Source organism: Echinops telfairi, unplaced genomic scaffold (genome assembly GCF_000313985.2).
Source record: "Echinops telfairi isolate 266 unplaced genomic scaffold, ASM31398v2 ScPeMD7_1;HRSCAF=3_0, whole genome shotgun sequence".
Taxonomy (NCBI): domain Eukaryota; kingdom Metazoa; phylum Chordata; class Mammalia; order Afrosoricida; family Tenrecidae; genus Echinops; species Echinops telfairi.
In genome coordinates this window covers 10,318,505-10,335,127 of record NW_022103896.1, presented here as the reverse complement: position 1 = coordinate 10,335,127, position 16,623 = coordinate 10,318,505, and the positions used below count along the sequence as shown (strand labels likewise).

The following is a 16,623-nucleotide window of genomic DNA, read 5'->3' as shown; positions in this document are numbered from 1 at the left end:
GTGTGTGTGTGTGTGTGTGTGTGTGTGTGTGTGTGTGTAAAATGCAATCTGCACAGGCCTAACCTGAGCGTCTGTGTGCATGTCTCCTCTGAGAGCCCCATGTGCAGTTTTCTTTCTGTAGCACAAGCCCGCAAGTGTTTCCATGTACCGGTGTCACGCGTACGTACCTGAGAGCATTTAGAAGACCTTCGACACTATTTGGAGGTTGGTCCTTCAGAACTTTGATACAACCTTTCATCTAAGGAGAAAAGAACAAAGTAAAACGGACGACGTTCACTTCCAAAAGCCTTGTGCTGAAAGTAGGCTAGGACTCCAACTACGGAACGCTTACAGCACTTAGGACCAAAGTCCAGACAACGACCCTGACACTAGAAACAAGTCCACCTGAGTGTTCTTTCACCTGTGACATCCACGACTTGACACGGGAGTGCTTCTCTTATGCACACTATTAAGCAAAGAAAACTGACCTCTCACCTGTAAGATGTTTAACGAATGCTCACACACGCGGCCACGACAAACTGTCGGTCACAGTGGAACACTAAGGCCAAGTCCACGGGCTGCTGGGGGGAGGCATCCTGCACCTGGTGGCTTGAAGCCATGTTTTACGGGACAGAACGGGCAGGAGTTGGCAGTGACAGGGAGCACTTTCAGGGAGATGAACCCCATGAGAAAACAATCAGACAGCACATTGGAAAGGCATGATTTGCTGGGGGCGGTGGTGACAGGGACGTCAGCTGGCAAAGACTAGTCACAGGCTGTGTGAAAATGGACCACAGCAAAGTCAGGACAGCACAGCAAAGTCAGGACAGGAGGAAGCTTAGCCTGCCTGCTGTGGAGAAGTACAGCCCACAGGAAAGACCACCGGCTCTGGGCAGCAGAGAGAGAGAGGTGGCTTAAGGCTGAACTGCTCCATTCAGGACCCTGGCTGCAATCTGCATGGTTGACAGTTCAAAACCACCAGCAGCTCCTTGGGAGAAAGACTAGGCTTGTTACTCCTATACACAGTCTCAGAAACCCACAGAGGGGTTGCTGGGAGTCAACATTGCCTCGATGGCTGGAGAGAGAGAGGCTGTTCCATTCATTAGCTATGACATCACTGCACTGCCCACAGTTCGAGTGTCTCCATTTGTCCAGCGGGACAGTACCCATCCACCTCCTGGAGTCCTGTCAGAGTTAAAAAGGAGAACAAGCACAGAGTCCCCAGGACCCAACAATCACTCCGTAAATGGTAGCAACCTCTCCACACCCTGATGGGAGAGAGGGAGAAGGACGGTCCGTAACCAGCAACACAGACGTGAAGCCAGCGCTGAGGGCCCGAGTGAGCTGAGCGGCAAGACAGCTGGGAGACCATCAGCACATGCTGCGGCTCTGTGTTCTCTGAGAAAGGCCAGCCTCCAGCTCTTAAATAATAACAACAAACTTTAAAGTAGGATTTCCACTTAGGGATGTCCTTTGGGATTGTATAAAACAGCGTGACTCACATCAATTTTGGAAGTTTTGGCAAATGCTCCCACTGGATGCACGTGGTCGTAGAGGATGATGACGCCCACCATCACCCTCAAGCAGAAGGACACCGTCTCCTCGTTGGTAAACCTGCTCCTGTATTCCCTGGAGGGAAGAAAAGGCGAGGCGATGACACAAGCCACGGAACTGCTTCCTGCGCTGACGGGCTCGGCTGCTAGTCTCCACCTGGGGCCCTTTTCCCTCCCTCCCCCACACCCCTGCCTCCTGTGCCCTCCAAGCCCTGGGAGCTGAGGAGAGCGGGGTGTCAGCACCCACACACTATGCCCACTATTTGTACACACTTGGGAGTACAAGTGGACTTCACAACGCTCCTGGCAACATCCCCCGTTTTTACTCCTTTTCTGAATGAACTTTCACAATCCCTCTCATATGAACCTTCCGTTGCTTGAAAAGTGATCAATTTTAGAGAAATGCAAAAGAGTTCCTAATTCAAAGGGGGGATGGGATGGTAGATGGATATAAGGCTGTTATCACTATTATTTAGGACTCACAGACTTAGTAACACAAATATTCTTGCTCTGTGGGGCTTACCGTGACGTAAGCTATTATTGCACTGTTGTTAGCTGCCCTTGCACTCCTACTGACTACAGGCAGGGTTTTCAGGGCTGTAGAACGAGCTGTAGCGGTGCAGTGGTTGAAGTGGTTGGCTGTTAACTGAAAGGTGGGGCTCTCTGAACCCACCAGCTGCGTGAGGCAGAGAGATACATCCATCTGCTCTCATGAAGATGTACGGCCCTGGAAACCCTACGTGGCAGCAGTTTGACTCTGGCTGATGGGGTCACCATGAGTAGGAAGCCACCCAATGGCAACGGGTTACCTGTTTCATTTGTTAATCACTCCAGGAGCAGACGCCCCGTTTAGGTGGGCAGATGAGCAGTTCCTGCTGCGCCACCAGGGCCCTCCATTATTCTATTAGCAGGACTTGGCTCCCACTTTAATTCACTCACTTTCTTCATTCACTTGAGGCAAAGCAAAGAGTGTTGTTGTCCACCCAGGTGGCCGAGTAAAGAGGTCAGAATCAGGATGCAGACATCCGGACCCATGTATGCTCAGCCACTGGGCGAAGGAAGTCCTTTCACTTCCAGAGCCTCACACCGCTAATGAGGCCAGACGGGGAGGAGGGCAGTTAACCTCCTAAAAGTCATGTGAAATTTTCTGATAGTTGATTCAGATAAAATACTGCTTTGGAAAATAAAAGGCAAGCCCACATCATCCAACTACCCAGAGGAATTCTGTCTGCTTGCTGCTATGTAAGGACTGTACACGCATCTGAAAGGGTCTCAACCAGAGGAGAACGGAGAAGATTTGGGTCCCCGGCCACCATGGCACAAGAAGCACTAACAGGGAAAGAGAAAGGAAAGCGTCCGAGTGACTCTGGGCAGGTGCTTTTGAAGAGCAGGACAACAGGTGCTACGGGCGCGAGGGGTGACTCAGAATGTCCGGTCTGAAGAGTCCTAGTTATGAGCGCCTGACTGTGGTCCCTAAGAACCAAGTGAACTTTCCATTTAGCCAGAAGCTACAATGAGCTGCCCCACGGTTTTAGTTTTGTTCCTGTGTGGGACACACTGAATTTTCCGCCTTCCCGCCTCGGGAGCACTCCATCGTCTCAGCAACCCCGCCAGAGAAGCCGGGGGCGGCGAATACTCACGGCGTCTCAAGCATGACTCTGCATACACTGGCCATGGTGCTCAAACAGTCTGTGGTGTTCTCTATTGGTAAATTTTTATTCTGTCAAAGTGTGAAGAACAAACAAAAATGTCAACACAATGAATAAGTCTTACTCAAGTACAATCGAAAACCTAGCACATCAAAATGAGCACCCAGAACCCACTCTGCAGAAGTGCTGCCTCCTACCTGGGCAGACCCCCACCACCACTGTGCAGACAGGAGGCCTAGGGGCTTTGCCCCCAGAGTCCTCGGAAGCAGAGCAAGACTGGGGCAGAACCTGAACAGGAGTGGCACGAGAGGAGCTCAGTTCTCAGACTCAGGGTGTACTCTGGAGGGAGAGCCAACCTGAGATGGATTGAGGATAAAAACAGAGCGGGTAGCCTTCACTGTAGCTTAGTGTGGCCTGGATAAGATTGAGTTATCGACTGTACATCTAACTCACTCACTGCCATAGACTCACAGCAGCCCTATAGGGCAGGGCAAAACGGCATCTGTTGAGTTTCCACAATCGTGTGGGAGTAGAAAGCCTCATGCTCCTCACGGGAAGCAGCTGGTAGTTTTGAACTACTGCCTGGTCTGTAACCCACTACGCCACCAGAGTTCTGAACAAGCAACGGAGGCTGCCAACATGCAGTGGAGTGTACAAGTGGCCTCGGGGACAAGCCATGCTTCATGAACACAGCTGGGCTACTTTAGGTTTAGGAGTGGTGGTTAAAGTCACAGGACTTCAAGAGATCATCAAATGTCATAGCACAGACTCAAACTAAGTTAATCTCCTGGCTGTGTGCCTGCTTTGCTCTTAAACACACAGAAGCTTAAATAACAAAACCTCTGGTAGGAAAACTATACACAGATCAATAAAGGTTATTTCATACAAGCTCCACCATTCAACGGCACTTTAACCTTTTTTGACAAAAAGCACTATTGTTAGGCAGCTAGAGCAACAGTCCAAGAGCAGCGCCCTGTGCAAGGCTTACCTCCGACACAAATTTCGTCGTGGCGTCACTTAAGGTTTTCAGCATTGGGGTTGCTTCAGCATAAAACAAAGACATTCGATTTGCCAATTCGTTATTGACTTCATTCTCCCCTTCTGCCTGTGTGGAAAGCATGGGCACACAACATCAATGTCAATCCACAAGTTCCTATGCCTGGGAGTCTACCACGAAGACCTGCGCACGGCACCACCTCAGGAAGACTTGCGAAGCCAAGTCTAATAAGCAGCCTTAACAAAGTGCATTTAAAGCCTCATGTGCACAGGATGCCTAAATACACCTTAAAACTGTTGATTAAAAAAAGATTACTACTGAAACTATCGATAATATTAAACGTGAAGAAGTGCCAGCTATCCACAAAGGGCAGAACTCAGTGCAACGAAAACGGTAAGACAATGAGAACACCGTAACTGTCCTTCCTCTGCTGCACACACGGGTCCACACAGTGGCCACAGTAAACCACTGACTTGGTGGCGAACAGGACTCACAGAAGCAATGAGCCCTGACAGATGATGAGCATGTGATCAAGCCATCCCACCGGGTGGGATGGGGGCAAGAGCGTGTTTTATTTACTCAGCCTACTCACTAGAGTGCTGTGTAAGAAGAGCTGGCAAATTACGAAAAGTAAAATGGGACAGGAAGTGGGGGTTCAATTGTAGTGACTTCAATGCTAGGTTATGTTCGCATCTTCCTTCCCTTCTAGGAGGGCTTCAGGAAGTTCATGGGAAAATTCCATTGTCTGATAAATCCACTTTTCCTCATACAATGGAAAGCCATTTAGAGTGTGTGAGTACAGCCGAACCCTGGTACCCGACCGCACCAGTACTCGACATAATCGGACTTTGACGTGAAATGTCCAGAAAATTTGCATCAGAGCTCAAACAAAACATGGGAATCCGACCGGACAATACGTGACATTTGTAAATAAAAGCAGTTCATGTTTTAGTCACTCGGAGTTAGTTGGCATTGTTAGTACATGTTGTTTAAATTTTTTTGACTGTGTTCCAAGCATCTTGCTATAATTTTCCTAGTTTTGTGGCTTTCCTAAGCAGTTTTTTGAAGAGTCATGATGAGGAAGTGGTTAACCGTGTTATGGATACTCTTGATGACACTGTAGCAGACCTTCTTAGAAAACAGTTAAGGAAGCGCCAACAGACCACATCAGACAGATTTGATTTTAGAGAAAGCCAGCCAGGTCCCAGTGAAAAAAGGCAAAGAAGGGAACACTCCTGCGAAGCACTGCCAGTTGATTTGATGGAAGGGGCTCCCCTTTGAAACACTGACTCTCTCTCCATCCCTCCTCTCCACATGCGTGTCCACAGCTCCAGAGCCGCATCCATCTCAAGTATGGGCCATACTGTAGTTGCTAAAAACTTTTTTATTTAATGTTGTGTTTCTTATTTAAATTATATTATATAACTATAAACGTATTTACTTAGAAATTCCTGTGTAATGTTTTGTATAAAATGGCAAGGTTAGGGTAAAAACTTGGTGGTCGAGAATAGATTAATCCATTTCAGTTATTTTGTATGGGAAAAATTGATTCGGAATTCGACTGCATCGCATCTGGACGCTCCTTCTAGAACAGGTTAGTGTCGAGGTCCGGGGTTCTACTGTGAAGGAAAGACAATTGAGTTCATGTTCTAAAAGTGAACCATGGTAGTAGGCAAAGGAAAAGGATTGCTCAGAAAATGAGGTAGGCTCATAAAAAGCTATAGGAAGCTTGCTGAAAACTGTGTGACAATGAGGCTCTCCACTGGGGCAGAAGTAACAGATGACGAGGGAGGAGGGAGAGATTTCAGAGACAAACCATCTGAGGAACGACTGGATGGATTTACCCATCGCCCCACAGGGTGAAAAGATGGCACACGTCGAGCTGACGTAAATGGTTTTTGGCGTTAAGTGATAGAACGCTGGCAGCCTTCTAGGATCAGGTCTTGTTCTGATTTGACTTCAGGGGCTTGGTGTGGAAACGACAGATGGTGAGGTCAGCTTCGCAAAACCAGGGACAGGAACAGATGCTTCAGCGATGGGAGCTCTTTCCCACGGCAGCCACATCACAAAATATTTATTGTGCGACAGGGGATACAACAGGAATGGCCTCTTAACACACACACATCTCATAGGCAAAAATGAAAAAACAGAAACAAAAACAAAAAAATCCTCAAGCAACTTATCATTGTGTGTGGTGATGCTCTTTTCCTCTCCCAGTGCTGTTCACTGGGAGGCTAGGGGTTGGCCCTTGAAATGTCTCTATTCTTCACTTAGTGCAATGAAGGTCCGCATTGTAAACCACTAGAAGAAAAACCATCTAGGGAAAAAATGTTTTCTCTTCTTCTATCTACGGAGCCCTGAAGGCAAAGTGGTTATGCATTGGGCTGCTAACCTTGAGGTCACCAGTTCAAAACCACCCCAGCTGCTCCTTGGGAGGAAAATGGTGAGGCTTTCTACTGCCGTATAGCTACAGTCTCAGAAACCCCTAAGGGCGGTTCTCTATTGCCTTTTCCGGTCACTATGAGTTAGAACCGACTCAATGCAGTTATTGAACTTCTGGAGGTATACCCTAAGCAGTTTGAAGTCAGGAGCCTAACTAACTGAACCAGAAGAGATGCCAGGCAGCAGCCACTTACGGAACAGATGTGCTATCCCCATCTCCTAACCCCGAGAGGGGCACAGGCGAGACATTATCCCACTGAGGATAATTCTCCCAAGGATTCATCTACTCTAAGATCATAGGGAACCCCCACCCCCTGGGTGTGGCAGGGTGTGAACATTTTTAGATTTTCATGGAATGAAAATTCAGTGAAAACTGTTAAGTCTCAGCATTATGCTGACATAAAGAAACTGCTGGCGCGCTTATGGGGGATGTAGGTACACACCACGTGGCTTGCTGCATTTTGCTCTGTCCTCCCAAACCAGCTCTGTGTCCTCCTAATTACTAAGTTTACTGCTAGCTTTAAAGAGGGATCCGAGTGGGTGGAATACAAGAATAAACTAAAAGTTAAGAGCCAGGTGCTTCTTCCCACCCCCCAACTCAGAGCAGCAACTTACGGGCACATTGTTAATCCTCATACGACTCAACGTTCTTCTGTAATAACTGAAATCATTCTGTATGGCAGGATTTGTCATCTGAAGAAGACATTTAGGAGATAAAAAGCCATTAAACACTGAATGTTAATGCAAACATTAAGTCTATTAAGTACAGTTTAAACTGGGCAAGACAACTTCCTGAATGTGTAACAGTTTAGCAATGAAAACGGGTATCACCCACGATGGCTCTTTGCACTGAAATTACTTAACACTGTGTTCAGGCCTCGAGCAACGAATACAGAAAGACACACAGGTGGCTTCTCATTTTCTAGAGGAGGCGAGGGGGGCCTTGAAAAGTCGAAAGACCTGCCCAAGGTCTCTAGGTGGTTCCTGAGAGAGCGCTGAACTTCAAGCCAGGCCTCCTGATACCACACTTTCATCTGTTCTGGGTCCCTCCTGCTAGCAAGAAGCCAGTCTAACTTAAAGGAGGAAAAACAAAAAACACCTAATGTCTTGATGTTTTTAATGGAGAAAGGCCTTAAAAAAACAAAACAAACAAAAACCCCATAGTAAACAAAAAAATCTGAGAAAATATTGTTTTTGAAACAACTTTCAAAAGCAAGTTTAAATAAAGGCCGAATATTGGGTTTGCTACCTGCCATATTTCTTAAAAGACGTGCCCTGATTAGGAAGTCCATTTTTGCCAAAGTCCAGTGGAGTCACCTAAACCCTAACGGGGTCCCCAGGCGCTCTCTCCTCGTGTCTGTTTCAGGGGCTCGTGATGTCCCCACCACCAGGACCCCTGGGTCTTGAGAAGAGTCACCTTGAGTTCATCAAAGCGGAGTGTGAAATGAAGGATTTCTGCAAACTGTTTAGCAAGAGCCTGCTCTCGCTCTAGGTGCTGGGTGGGAGAATACGGGGTGCTTGTCAGGGCTCCCAGAAGACCTCGTAATGCTGATTCTGAAGAAAATAAGAAGAGGTGGAAAAAAAAGTTTGTTCTTCTCTGCTATTTGTTTATTAAGAAGTAAACCAGCTTAACGATCTAATTCCCATAAAAGTTAAACCAAACCAAACAACAAACTCAATGCCACTGAGTCAATTCCGACTCAGAACGACCCCACAGGACAAGGTACACAGCCCCTGGGGTCTCCAAAACTCTAACTGCTACAGGAGTAGAAAGTCCTATCTTTCTCCCTCAGAGAGTCTGTAGATTCAACTGGGCTGACCTTGTGGTTAGCAGCCCAGCATGCAATCCACGCAGACACCATTGGGCTCCTTGAAATCCAGATTACCTAAATATACTATAAGTGCATACAGTATACTACATATTCTATATTTATATACATAATATTCATATATATGAATCCAAACAAAGACGTTTAAAACTTTGCCAGTGCATGAATATATTACATGCACCAAACTGAACACCATTTAATATGGTAAAACAACTTAATGGCACTGATTCCATATTATAATTCTGGAAACGCACATCTCCAAAAATGGAGAAAATAGGTCAAAAAAGAACACCAGGCCCGAAGGTAGATCTCTTACTCCAGCCTCCAGCCTTACCACGTGGACTGGCTCTTCTGTAATCCTGACTGCTGTCTACAAACGAGTGCTATCTTCCAGGGCACTGTGCCCGCGGAGCCCCATCAGTACACGGCTAGTCAAATGCTGAAAGTCTCAGGCGCGGACAGTGCCATTTAATTACAAAGACAAACTGTTTCCTTTCGGTTGTGAATGGGAGTGAAATGGCTGATTCAATAATAAGCTTTCCAAGTATCGCAGACCTGGGCAGTTTAGTACCGCATAATGGAAATATTCTAACTCAGAATCCAAACAAAGCCGTTCCTTTTAAATATGTGCTACTTTTTACAATGCCAGATTATATAAATACTGTCAGAAGATGGAAATACTGCTATTTCACTTTTGAAAAACCACAAAAATCAAATTAATTCAGTTACAGAGCACACACTAGATTCTACTCGAGAAAAGAGCTTACAGTGTTAAAAGATGACCCTACATTCATAAATGTCAGAATAAACAATAAATGTGAATGATAAGGTCATGTCAGATCATTAGCCCTAACTTAAAAAAGATGAAAAAGGGTTTACTCTTTACAGAGCACTGGCCAACATCCAGAGCAGCCCTGGCGGGGCAGTAGTTACACACGGGGCTGCAAGGGTGAGGCTGGCAGCTGCCCCTCGGGACAAAGACAAGGTCTTCTGCTACTGAGAAGGAAGCTCTACTGCAGGGGTTCTCAACCAGTGGGTCGCAATCTCTTTGGGGGTCAAATGACCCTTTCACAAGGGTCGCCCAATTCATAACAGTAGCAAAATGAGAGTGATGAAGTAGCAACAAAAATAATTTTGGGGGGGGTCACCACATGAGGAACTGTATGAAAGGATCGCAGCATTAGGAAGGTGGACAACCACGGCTTGCTGTCTCGAAAACCCACTCTGCCCAGCGGTCACTGTGTGTCAGGGCGGACTCGACGGCCGCGAGTGCGAACCAATCTCCATACTGTGCATTTAACGTGGTGTTCAAGTCAACTTTCACCTGAGCAGGGGCCCCTCCTTTGCACAGATGGATAAACTGGATTCCAAAGTTAGGGCACAAGAGGGGCTTCTGACTCCACAGCCTCTTCTTCCACCACGATAGAGAAGCGGCATCAAACCCAGTCATCTGTGCCCAGGGTGGAACGAAGGCCCCTGTTCGCACTGGTACGGTCACTGACTAGTAATGGCAGGACTTCTGTACAAAAGCAGGATCGCCCAACGGAATGCGGCAGAAATGAGAGCACTGTGCCGGCTCCAGGTCCACCTTCCGCTTCTCTCCTTCTGGACAAAGTGCTTCAGACCACTTTCTCTTATGACCCAGCGCCCCCACCCCCCACCCGATGTACCACCTGAAGGCACTCTGGCTGACAACAGCCACAGCCACATTCCTGGCCCACAGGTGGCATCAAGTGCCAGTCACAGGCATGAGTCGCTTTGGACATTCCAGCCCATTGAACCTGCATGTTCACGGCCCAACCGGTATCACACAGAGCGGAGGAATCTCATGGCTGAGGCCAAGTCAATTCAGAAATTATACCAAATAATAAAATTGCTGTTTTCAATCTCAATGATTGGAGGTGGTCTGATATAGTTAGCAACACACTCACTCCTCACTTATGGACACAGGTAGGTTGCAAAGCTAAGATTGTTATGTGAAAATTGGTGTTCAGCAAAACTGAGGATGCTCACATCAGATCAGAAAATGGATGGGTAGGCAAAATCCTGAAAGGCCACGTGCCACTTGATAGTTGTGTGGTGTTCCGTGTGCAGTTTGTGGTACGTCTTCTCACCTCTGGCTCCAAAGCAGAGCAGGAGGTGAGTGAAAGGTTTCAGCGGATATACAGCAGAAGGCTTAAGGTACGGACGGCCCAGCAGGGCACACACTGAGATGAAGTGCTGCGATCAAGACCGCACCACAGTGGCACCCTCCAGGACTCAAACATAGGCCTCTAGGTGTCCAGTGCTGAAAATCTCTAGTGTGGCTTTTCCTGTGTTCCCAGCACACCGTAGCCACCCATCCTTTACTCAACTAGTGAGGTCTTCATCCTAAGCAATACTCACCTGTCAGCAAGCAAACACTATCAGCCAGGTGAGCAGGCAAGAGATGAGGATGTACCAGCCAGGTCTTATTTTGTCCTCTGCTCACAACCTTATCTAAATCCCTAGCATTATTAGGAAGGTTAAAGGCTTCCAGGCAATGGGATGAGAAGTGCTAAGAGCTCTGAACTCCCACTCTGTTACTATACCCCTCTGCTGAAATGACCAGAGCCCCCTTGACGGACACACACTGTCCAATGGTTAGAGCACAAGCACTCTTTGAACCCAATGTCTCCCGCCAATGTAGATTCTAAGGGCCCAGGGTTCATGAGTACAAGCAATATAACTTCAAATGCAGCTAGGAACAAGCAATATAATTAAAGCTCTAAGTAGTTGAGATAACAAGAGGAACAGATCTAGGTTGTCTGAGGCTCCAGCCAGTCGTGTGAAAGACTGACTAAGTGCTGCTGGGTGCTCAAAAGAATAAACTACAATTGTTACCTCTGTGCCATGGCTATTGGCTTTAGCATTGACGCTTACAGTCTGTACTGCCGCCTAAAGGAAAAATTCACTTATTATTTCTGAAACGTGGCATTTTGGTCACACCTGGAACTTCAGGCAGGATCTTCCCACTTTATATCTGAGGCTGTAAACAGGAATGGCCCATAAAGGTAACAGAAAGCAACCAGGAGAGCAAGAGGCAAGAGAACAGGAAGGGACGGACCGCTCCTTACACTCACCAAGAAGGCAGGGCCAGCTAACAGAGATGCAGACTGGCTGCCGAGGAGTTACTGAGACTGCCAGAGAGGCCAGAGATTGTTGTTATTAGACAGTTTTTAAAACTCTGTGGGCCAAACAAATCACGTCTTGGGCCTAAATTTCACTTGCAGGCCTCCAGTTTGACTCTATTTCTAGTATTATTAACATCACAACCTGTATGTGTTTACCAGGCGTCCTCAAACTGCGGCCTGTCAAGGGCATTTATGTGGCCTGCTGGGTGTTTTTGCCCCATTTGTTTTTTAACTTTAAAATAAGATATGTGCAGTGTGCATAGGAATTTGGTTTTTTTTTTAAACTATAGTCCGGCCCTCCAACAGGTCTGAGGGATAGTGAATTGGCCCCGTTTAAAAAGTTTGAGGAGCCCTGGTTTAGACGATGTCACAGGTTTATGTAATTCAAACAATAAAACTAGACAACAGCAGAACTTAAGGAAATGTCAATGCCTCCCATGCCTGACCCACATCCACCTGCCTGTCGCTGCAGCCACAGCCCCACCCGAGCCTCATGCGCAAACCAGTCAGACGGAGCTCCTTATGGAAAGCATGCTTGTCAAGAAGACTGTTCTCAATACACCCAAGGCCAGGACTGAGGCCGACAAGGTTAGTGTGTGGTTAATGGTGGAACGCGTTTACTTTCCCCCTGTGACGCGGCTACTCCAGCAACTCTAGCAAGATGAACCCAAACACTCTCAACAACGTCTGATGGTATGACGTCTTTATCATTACACACCGGCATTACAGTTCTTACCAAGTTTCCAACTCACCTAACCTCTGAGAAAATTCATAAAATTTCTTTAATTTGCCTACTAATGGGACAACTGCACCCCATGCCTTCTCTTGCAACTTCTCATCTGCTGGATGCTGGATTGCCTGAAGAACACAAAGAACAAGTGGTTAGATTTTACAGGATCATAAAGTATCATTTTCACAGTAGGACACAGGCTTCAGCTGGAGCAGGAGTGGCAAGGTCACGGGGACAGAGGGGAAAACTCACGTGCTTCCCATGAAAGGGAGAGCGGTAGTCCTGTCAAAGGCAGAAAGCCCACGGGGCAGGGAAAGCTAGCAATCTTCCAAAGTACAGTGGGTGATTCTCAAAGAAGCATGTCTTCTTGCTTTGATCACTTTTGCATGTTTATATATGCTTGACTGAATCCTCTGAGAAACGAAAGCTCCCCCCATCCCCCCCAGCCCTTCTTCAATAACTCGGTTTGTTTTCGCTTACATCTTCAAACCACCATCTGAAAGGTGAAACTCAGACCCAAAGCAGGGGTTGCCGCGCAGTATTGGAGGGGCTCTGCCCTCAGACTGGGAACACATACACCAGAGAGCCCAGACAGACGGAGAGGATGTTCTGGATTAATAAGCTACAAACCCAATACATGAGTTACGTTAGTCTTGGTCTAGCCTTGCCACTATCTTCAAATTTTCTTGGCTTTTCATATAAAAAACAATTAATGATGCCTTAAAGCTAGCAGGAGCTGTTCATATGAATCCCACTTTTATGACTACCTAGTAATGCAATACTGAAGCAAAGAGGGCATGCCCGATCTAGCTTTCTATCACACTACACTGACATGAGTATTTTTCAAAGGGATGTTAACAGTATGCTGATGTTTACTTTAAAATGCCGTTTCACCTCAGACTCGGTATTTTATATCAAGTAGTGAGAATTTCTTCTCAGAAATCCAGCAAATAGGTCACTAAAATGATTATTTTCTTCTCTAAAGAAGACTAACCAGTGGGAAAAAAAAAAAAAGACTAACCAATTTCCTCCCCAAGGACCTAAGAACAAGATTTCCTAATCCCAACCCATTCTCACAACAGCAAAGTGTCCTGCAAACACTACCCACTCTCATCACCGAGCTTCACTACCAGCAAGTCCAAAATGTTCGCTGAAAAACGGGATAAAAAGGCCGTGAGATTCTCCCATGAACTTTTTGATGGCTCCTCGTATTTCACTGGCCCTGCGTTCACTCCCTGGGTGTCCCAAAAAAGACGTCGTCTGCTCCCTTATCGCAAGCATTAGATGGGCCCACCCTCAAATCTAGGCCCCTTCTCCTCTTCAGACTGAAGTCCTTTGGGACAGCGCCCACTACTGTCCAGTATGCAAAGGGCCTTAGTGAATGCTCGTGGGGAGGCAGTCCCCAGGCAAGTATCATAACTCATGTTCAACTTGTCCACACTGCTGGGGACACACCAAACCTAAAGACACCAGGGGGATGCCGCCCCCAGGAGAACAAGCTTCACTTACTGATCAGATTCTGTCTTAAGTCTCATTCTCTTGTTGAATCATGCTTAACACAACGACGCTTAGACAAACACACCTGCAATTCCACAGCTCAGTAAAACTAACAGGCAGCTCTCAGTTGTCAGCTCAGGGTCAGATACGGCTAGGTGGCTGAGACCAATGGTCTCATCTGATCCTCACAACTGCTCTGTGAATTTAGGGCTTGTGGCCATGAGTAAGGCAACGGTGAACCCTCCTACAGACTCTTTCCTCTGGAATCGATGTTTCGGGATGCATAGCTTCAAACGTTAAGTACCTGGGTACAAGCGCACATATACACCTTGTATTTTACACACTGCAACAGTGACCTCCAAAAGGGAGTATCTTGCAGTCCCTGCCCTGACCCCCATCACCTGTTTCTGCCTATCCCAACCAGTCTGAATACTTGATTACGGTCTGTGGCACGACTTACTGACAGTCACGTGTTCTTACTTATTAGCAAAATTGAACACCCCTCGCCCCAATTGCCTGTTTTCTTCATAGGTAAACGTTTCGTTGTTCAGAGAGAGAACAACTACAGCAGGCTGACAATCAGCGTAAGGCCACACAAAGTCAGATGTTCCCTCAAAACCAAAAACAAAACAGCAAAGAGAAAAGAAAAAAGTCCCAATTCACGGATAATTTACATTTTGTGTGTGAGAACCCCCAGACCTCAGCACTGAACCGCTCTTGTGCTCTTCTGTCACTCATCACTCTTGAACTAATTAATGTAATCTCTCGTCCCGCTTTAAAGCAGCATTCGACATGCAATAGAGAACTGACTGTAAGATACAAAACATTAGAAGGAATGGGGATATTGATTTCTGAAAAACACGTGTGCATGCTTTACCTCTCGAATTTCGTGGCCAGCCCCTCTGTATGACTGCAAGTCCTCCAAGATGCCTTCTGCGTCTTTTAATACTACATTCACCTGATTATAGATTTCCTTCTCAGACTCTGTAGGCTGGGCATCTAAACAGCAGGAAAGCACAAGAAAATTTACAGTGACATGTATTTTTAAAACATCTGTCTGTCTATACACACACACGCACACACATACACATAAGGCAAAGCCATAAGAACCCAGAGATGAGCTACACTTTATTCACTGTTAACTTTGCACTTGCTCCTTCAATCACAGTGCCACCATTCTACATTTGAGTAACTAGCCCAAGTTTGCAAGTGTCTGCCCGGGGAACACCAAACACATCTGCCTATTCAAATGACAAATCGTGACTTGATATAGTGAGAATTTAAAAGAAAAATTTAAATTGTGATATTCTTAACTAACAATTGCTTTGTACTACACTCAAACGACAACATGTAAGGAATGGAACAGGAGTGAGTGCAAGGCCTACTTATATACCTGCATCATCTCTAGGAGCGGTTCTCAACCTGTGGGTCGAGACCCCTTTGGGGGTCAAACCACCCTTTCACAGGGGTCACCCGATTCCTAACAGTAGCACAATGACAGTTATGAAGTAGCAACGGAAATAATTTTATGGTTGGGGGTTACCACAACATGAGAAACTGTATTAAAGGGTTGTGGCATTAAGAAAGCTAAGAACCACTGATCTATAGTTTCACACTAAAATGACTTTATTTTCCTAGGAAGGTCATTTTACTTTTAACTACAGTCCTTTGATATAAAATCTACGCCTCCCCTCCATCACCCAAAAAAAACCCCAAAACAGCCTTGAAAAGATTTGAGGTACTTGCTTGGCTTTTCTAGGGATCACTTAACATTCTGGCTCAACTCCTATGGGAAGCTAGGTGAGAGGCAGGAACGCAGGGCAGTGTCGATGAGCGCCCAGCAGAGGAAGGCAGGTCAGGGGGCCTGTGGCCAGGAGCTCCCTGGGATGCTGATCCCGGGGAAAGGGAGAAAGGAAGCAAGCTCCTGAAAACGCTCCCCCTCCACTCCAGAGCTACCATGGGAAGCCGGGTTCCTCTTCACTCGGAATGGAGGGAGGGAAACGTCGGGGGCGGTTATAAAATAGCATAACCAGGGGCATAGACACACAGGTACTGTCACTGACTGACTCGCCGGGTCTGGATTTCTCTGGGAGACAGCAGAAATCTCACAAAGGTTTTTAATGGCTCTATCACTTGTTTCTCAGAGGACACATTTTAATCGAATGCCTTTGTTTCTGTGTTTAAAGACCAATGGGCATACCCCACATGGAGCGTTCCCTAAGTCTTTCAACCAGCCCACAAACGCATTAGGCATAAAGCACTTACAATGATCCACCTTTTGATCACCTTAACGGTTTAGGGAATAATTAATTAGGCTGGAGGGCTAATAGATCCTCCACAATAAAATGCTCTTTTGATTATGGGGGTGGGAGGTGGAGAAGAGGAGGGTTGTGGTGTCCAAATTTAGAACATGAATTAAGAAAACTTCTGGTAAATATCTTTGTCACCAACTGCATAGGACTAGGGCTTCTACTTTTCTGCACCCACCTCTCCAACCCCTCTCACCCTCTGACAAATGCACATCTAGCATCTGTTCCTTCCCTTAGAGATTTTGAAGGAAACTCAGTTCACATGTGAAACTTGGGAATCAAAATGTCTAATCACTACAACTTGATCTTGTGCATGAGCTAAAGCATAATTCCATTCTATCTGATACACCTGGCTAGTCAAAAATATAGCACATTTTGAGAAGATACCGCCCCAATTTTAAAATGTAACGTGTTGAAACAGCATAACGGCCACCAGAAGTAACATTTGTGTGCAAAGTCAACGTCAAAATTTGTAATCACATCTCC

At 46.4% G+C, this 16,623-nt stretch overlaps 1 protein-coding gene across 3 annotated transcripts in view; it reads right to left on the bottom strand.

The window, feature by feature from the left end:
- CYRIB (CYFIP related Rac1 interactor B) overlaps positions 1 to 16,623 on the bottom strand; it is a 45,668-nt gene that overhangs the window by 8,483 nt on the left and 20,562 nt on the right. For all 3 annotated transcript variants that reach the window (XM_004697393.2, XM_004697394.2, XM_045296007.1), the window contains 8 exons: positions 14,706 to 14,827; positions 12,354 to 12,459; positions 8,038 to 8,174; positions 7,236 to 7,313; positions 4,170 to 4,286; positions 3,173 to 3,252; positions 1,482 to 1,608; positions 168 to 238 (listed from right to left, as the gene is read on the bottom strand). In XM_004697393.2, coding sequence (XP_004697450.1) covers positions 168 to 238; positions 1,482 to 1,608; positions 3,173 to 3,252; positions 4,170 to 4,286; positions 7,236 to 7,313; positions 8,038 to 8,174; positions 12,354 to 12,459; positions 14,706 to 14,827 — 838 coding nt within the window. The remainder of the gene's footprint in view (positions 1 to 167; positions 239 to 1,481; positions 1,609 to 3,172; positions 3,253 to 4,169; positions 4,287 to 7,235; positions 7,314 to 8,037; positions 8,175 to 12,353; positions 12,460 to 14,705; positions 14,828 to 16,623) is intronic.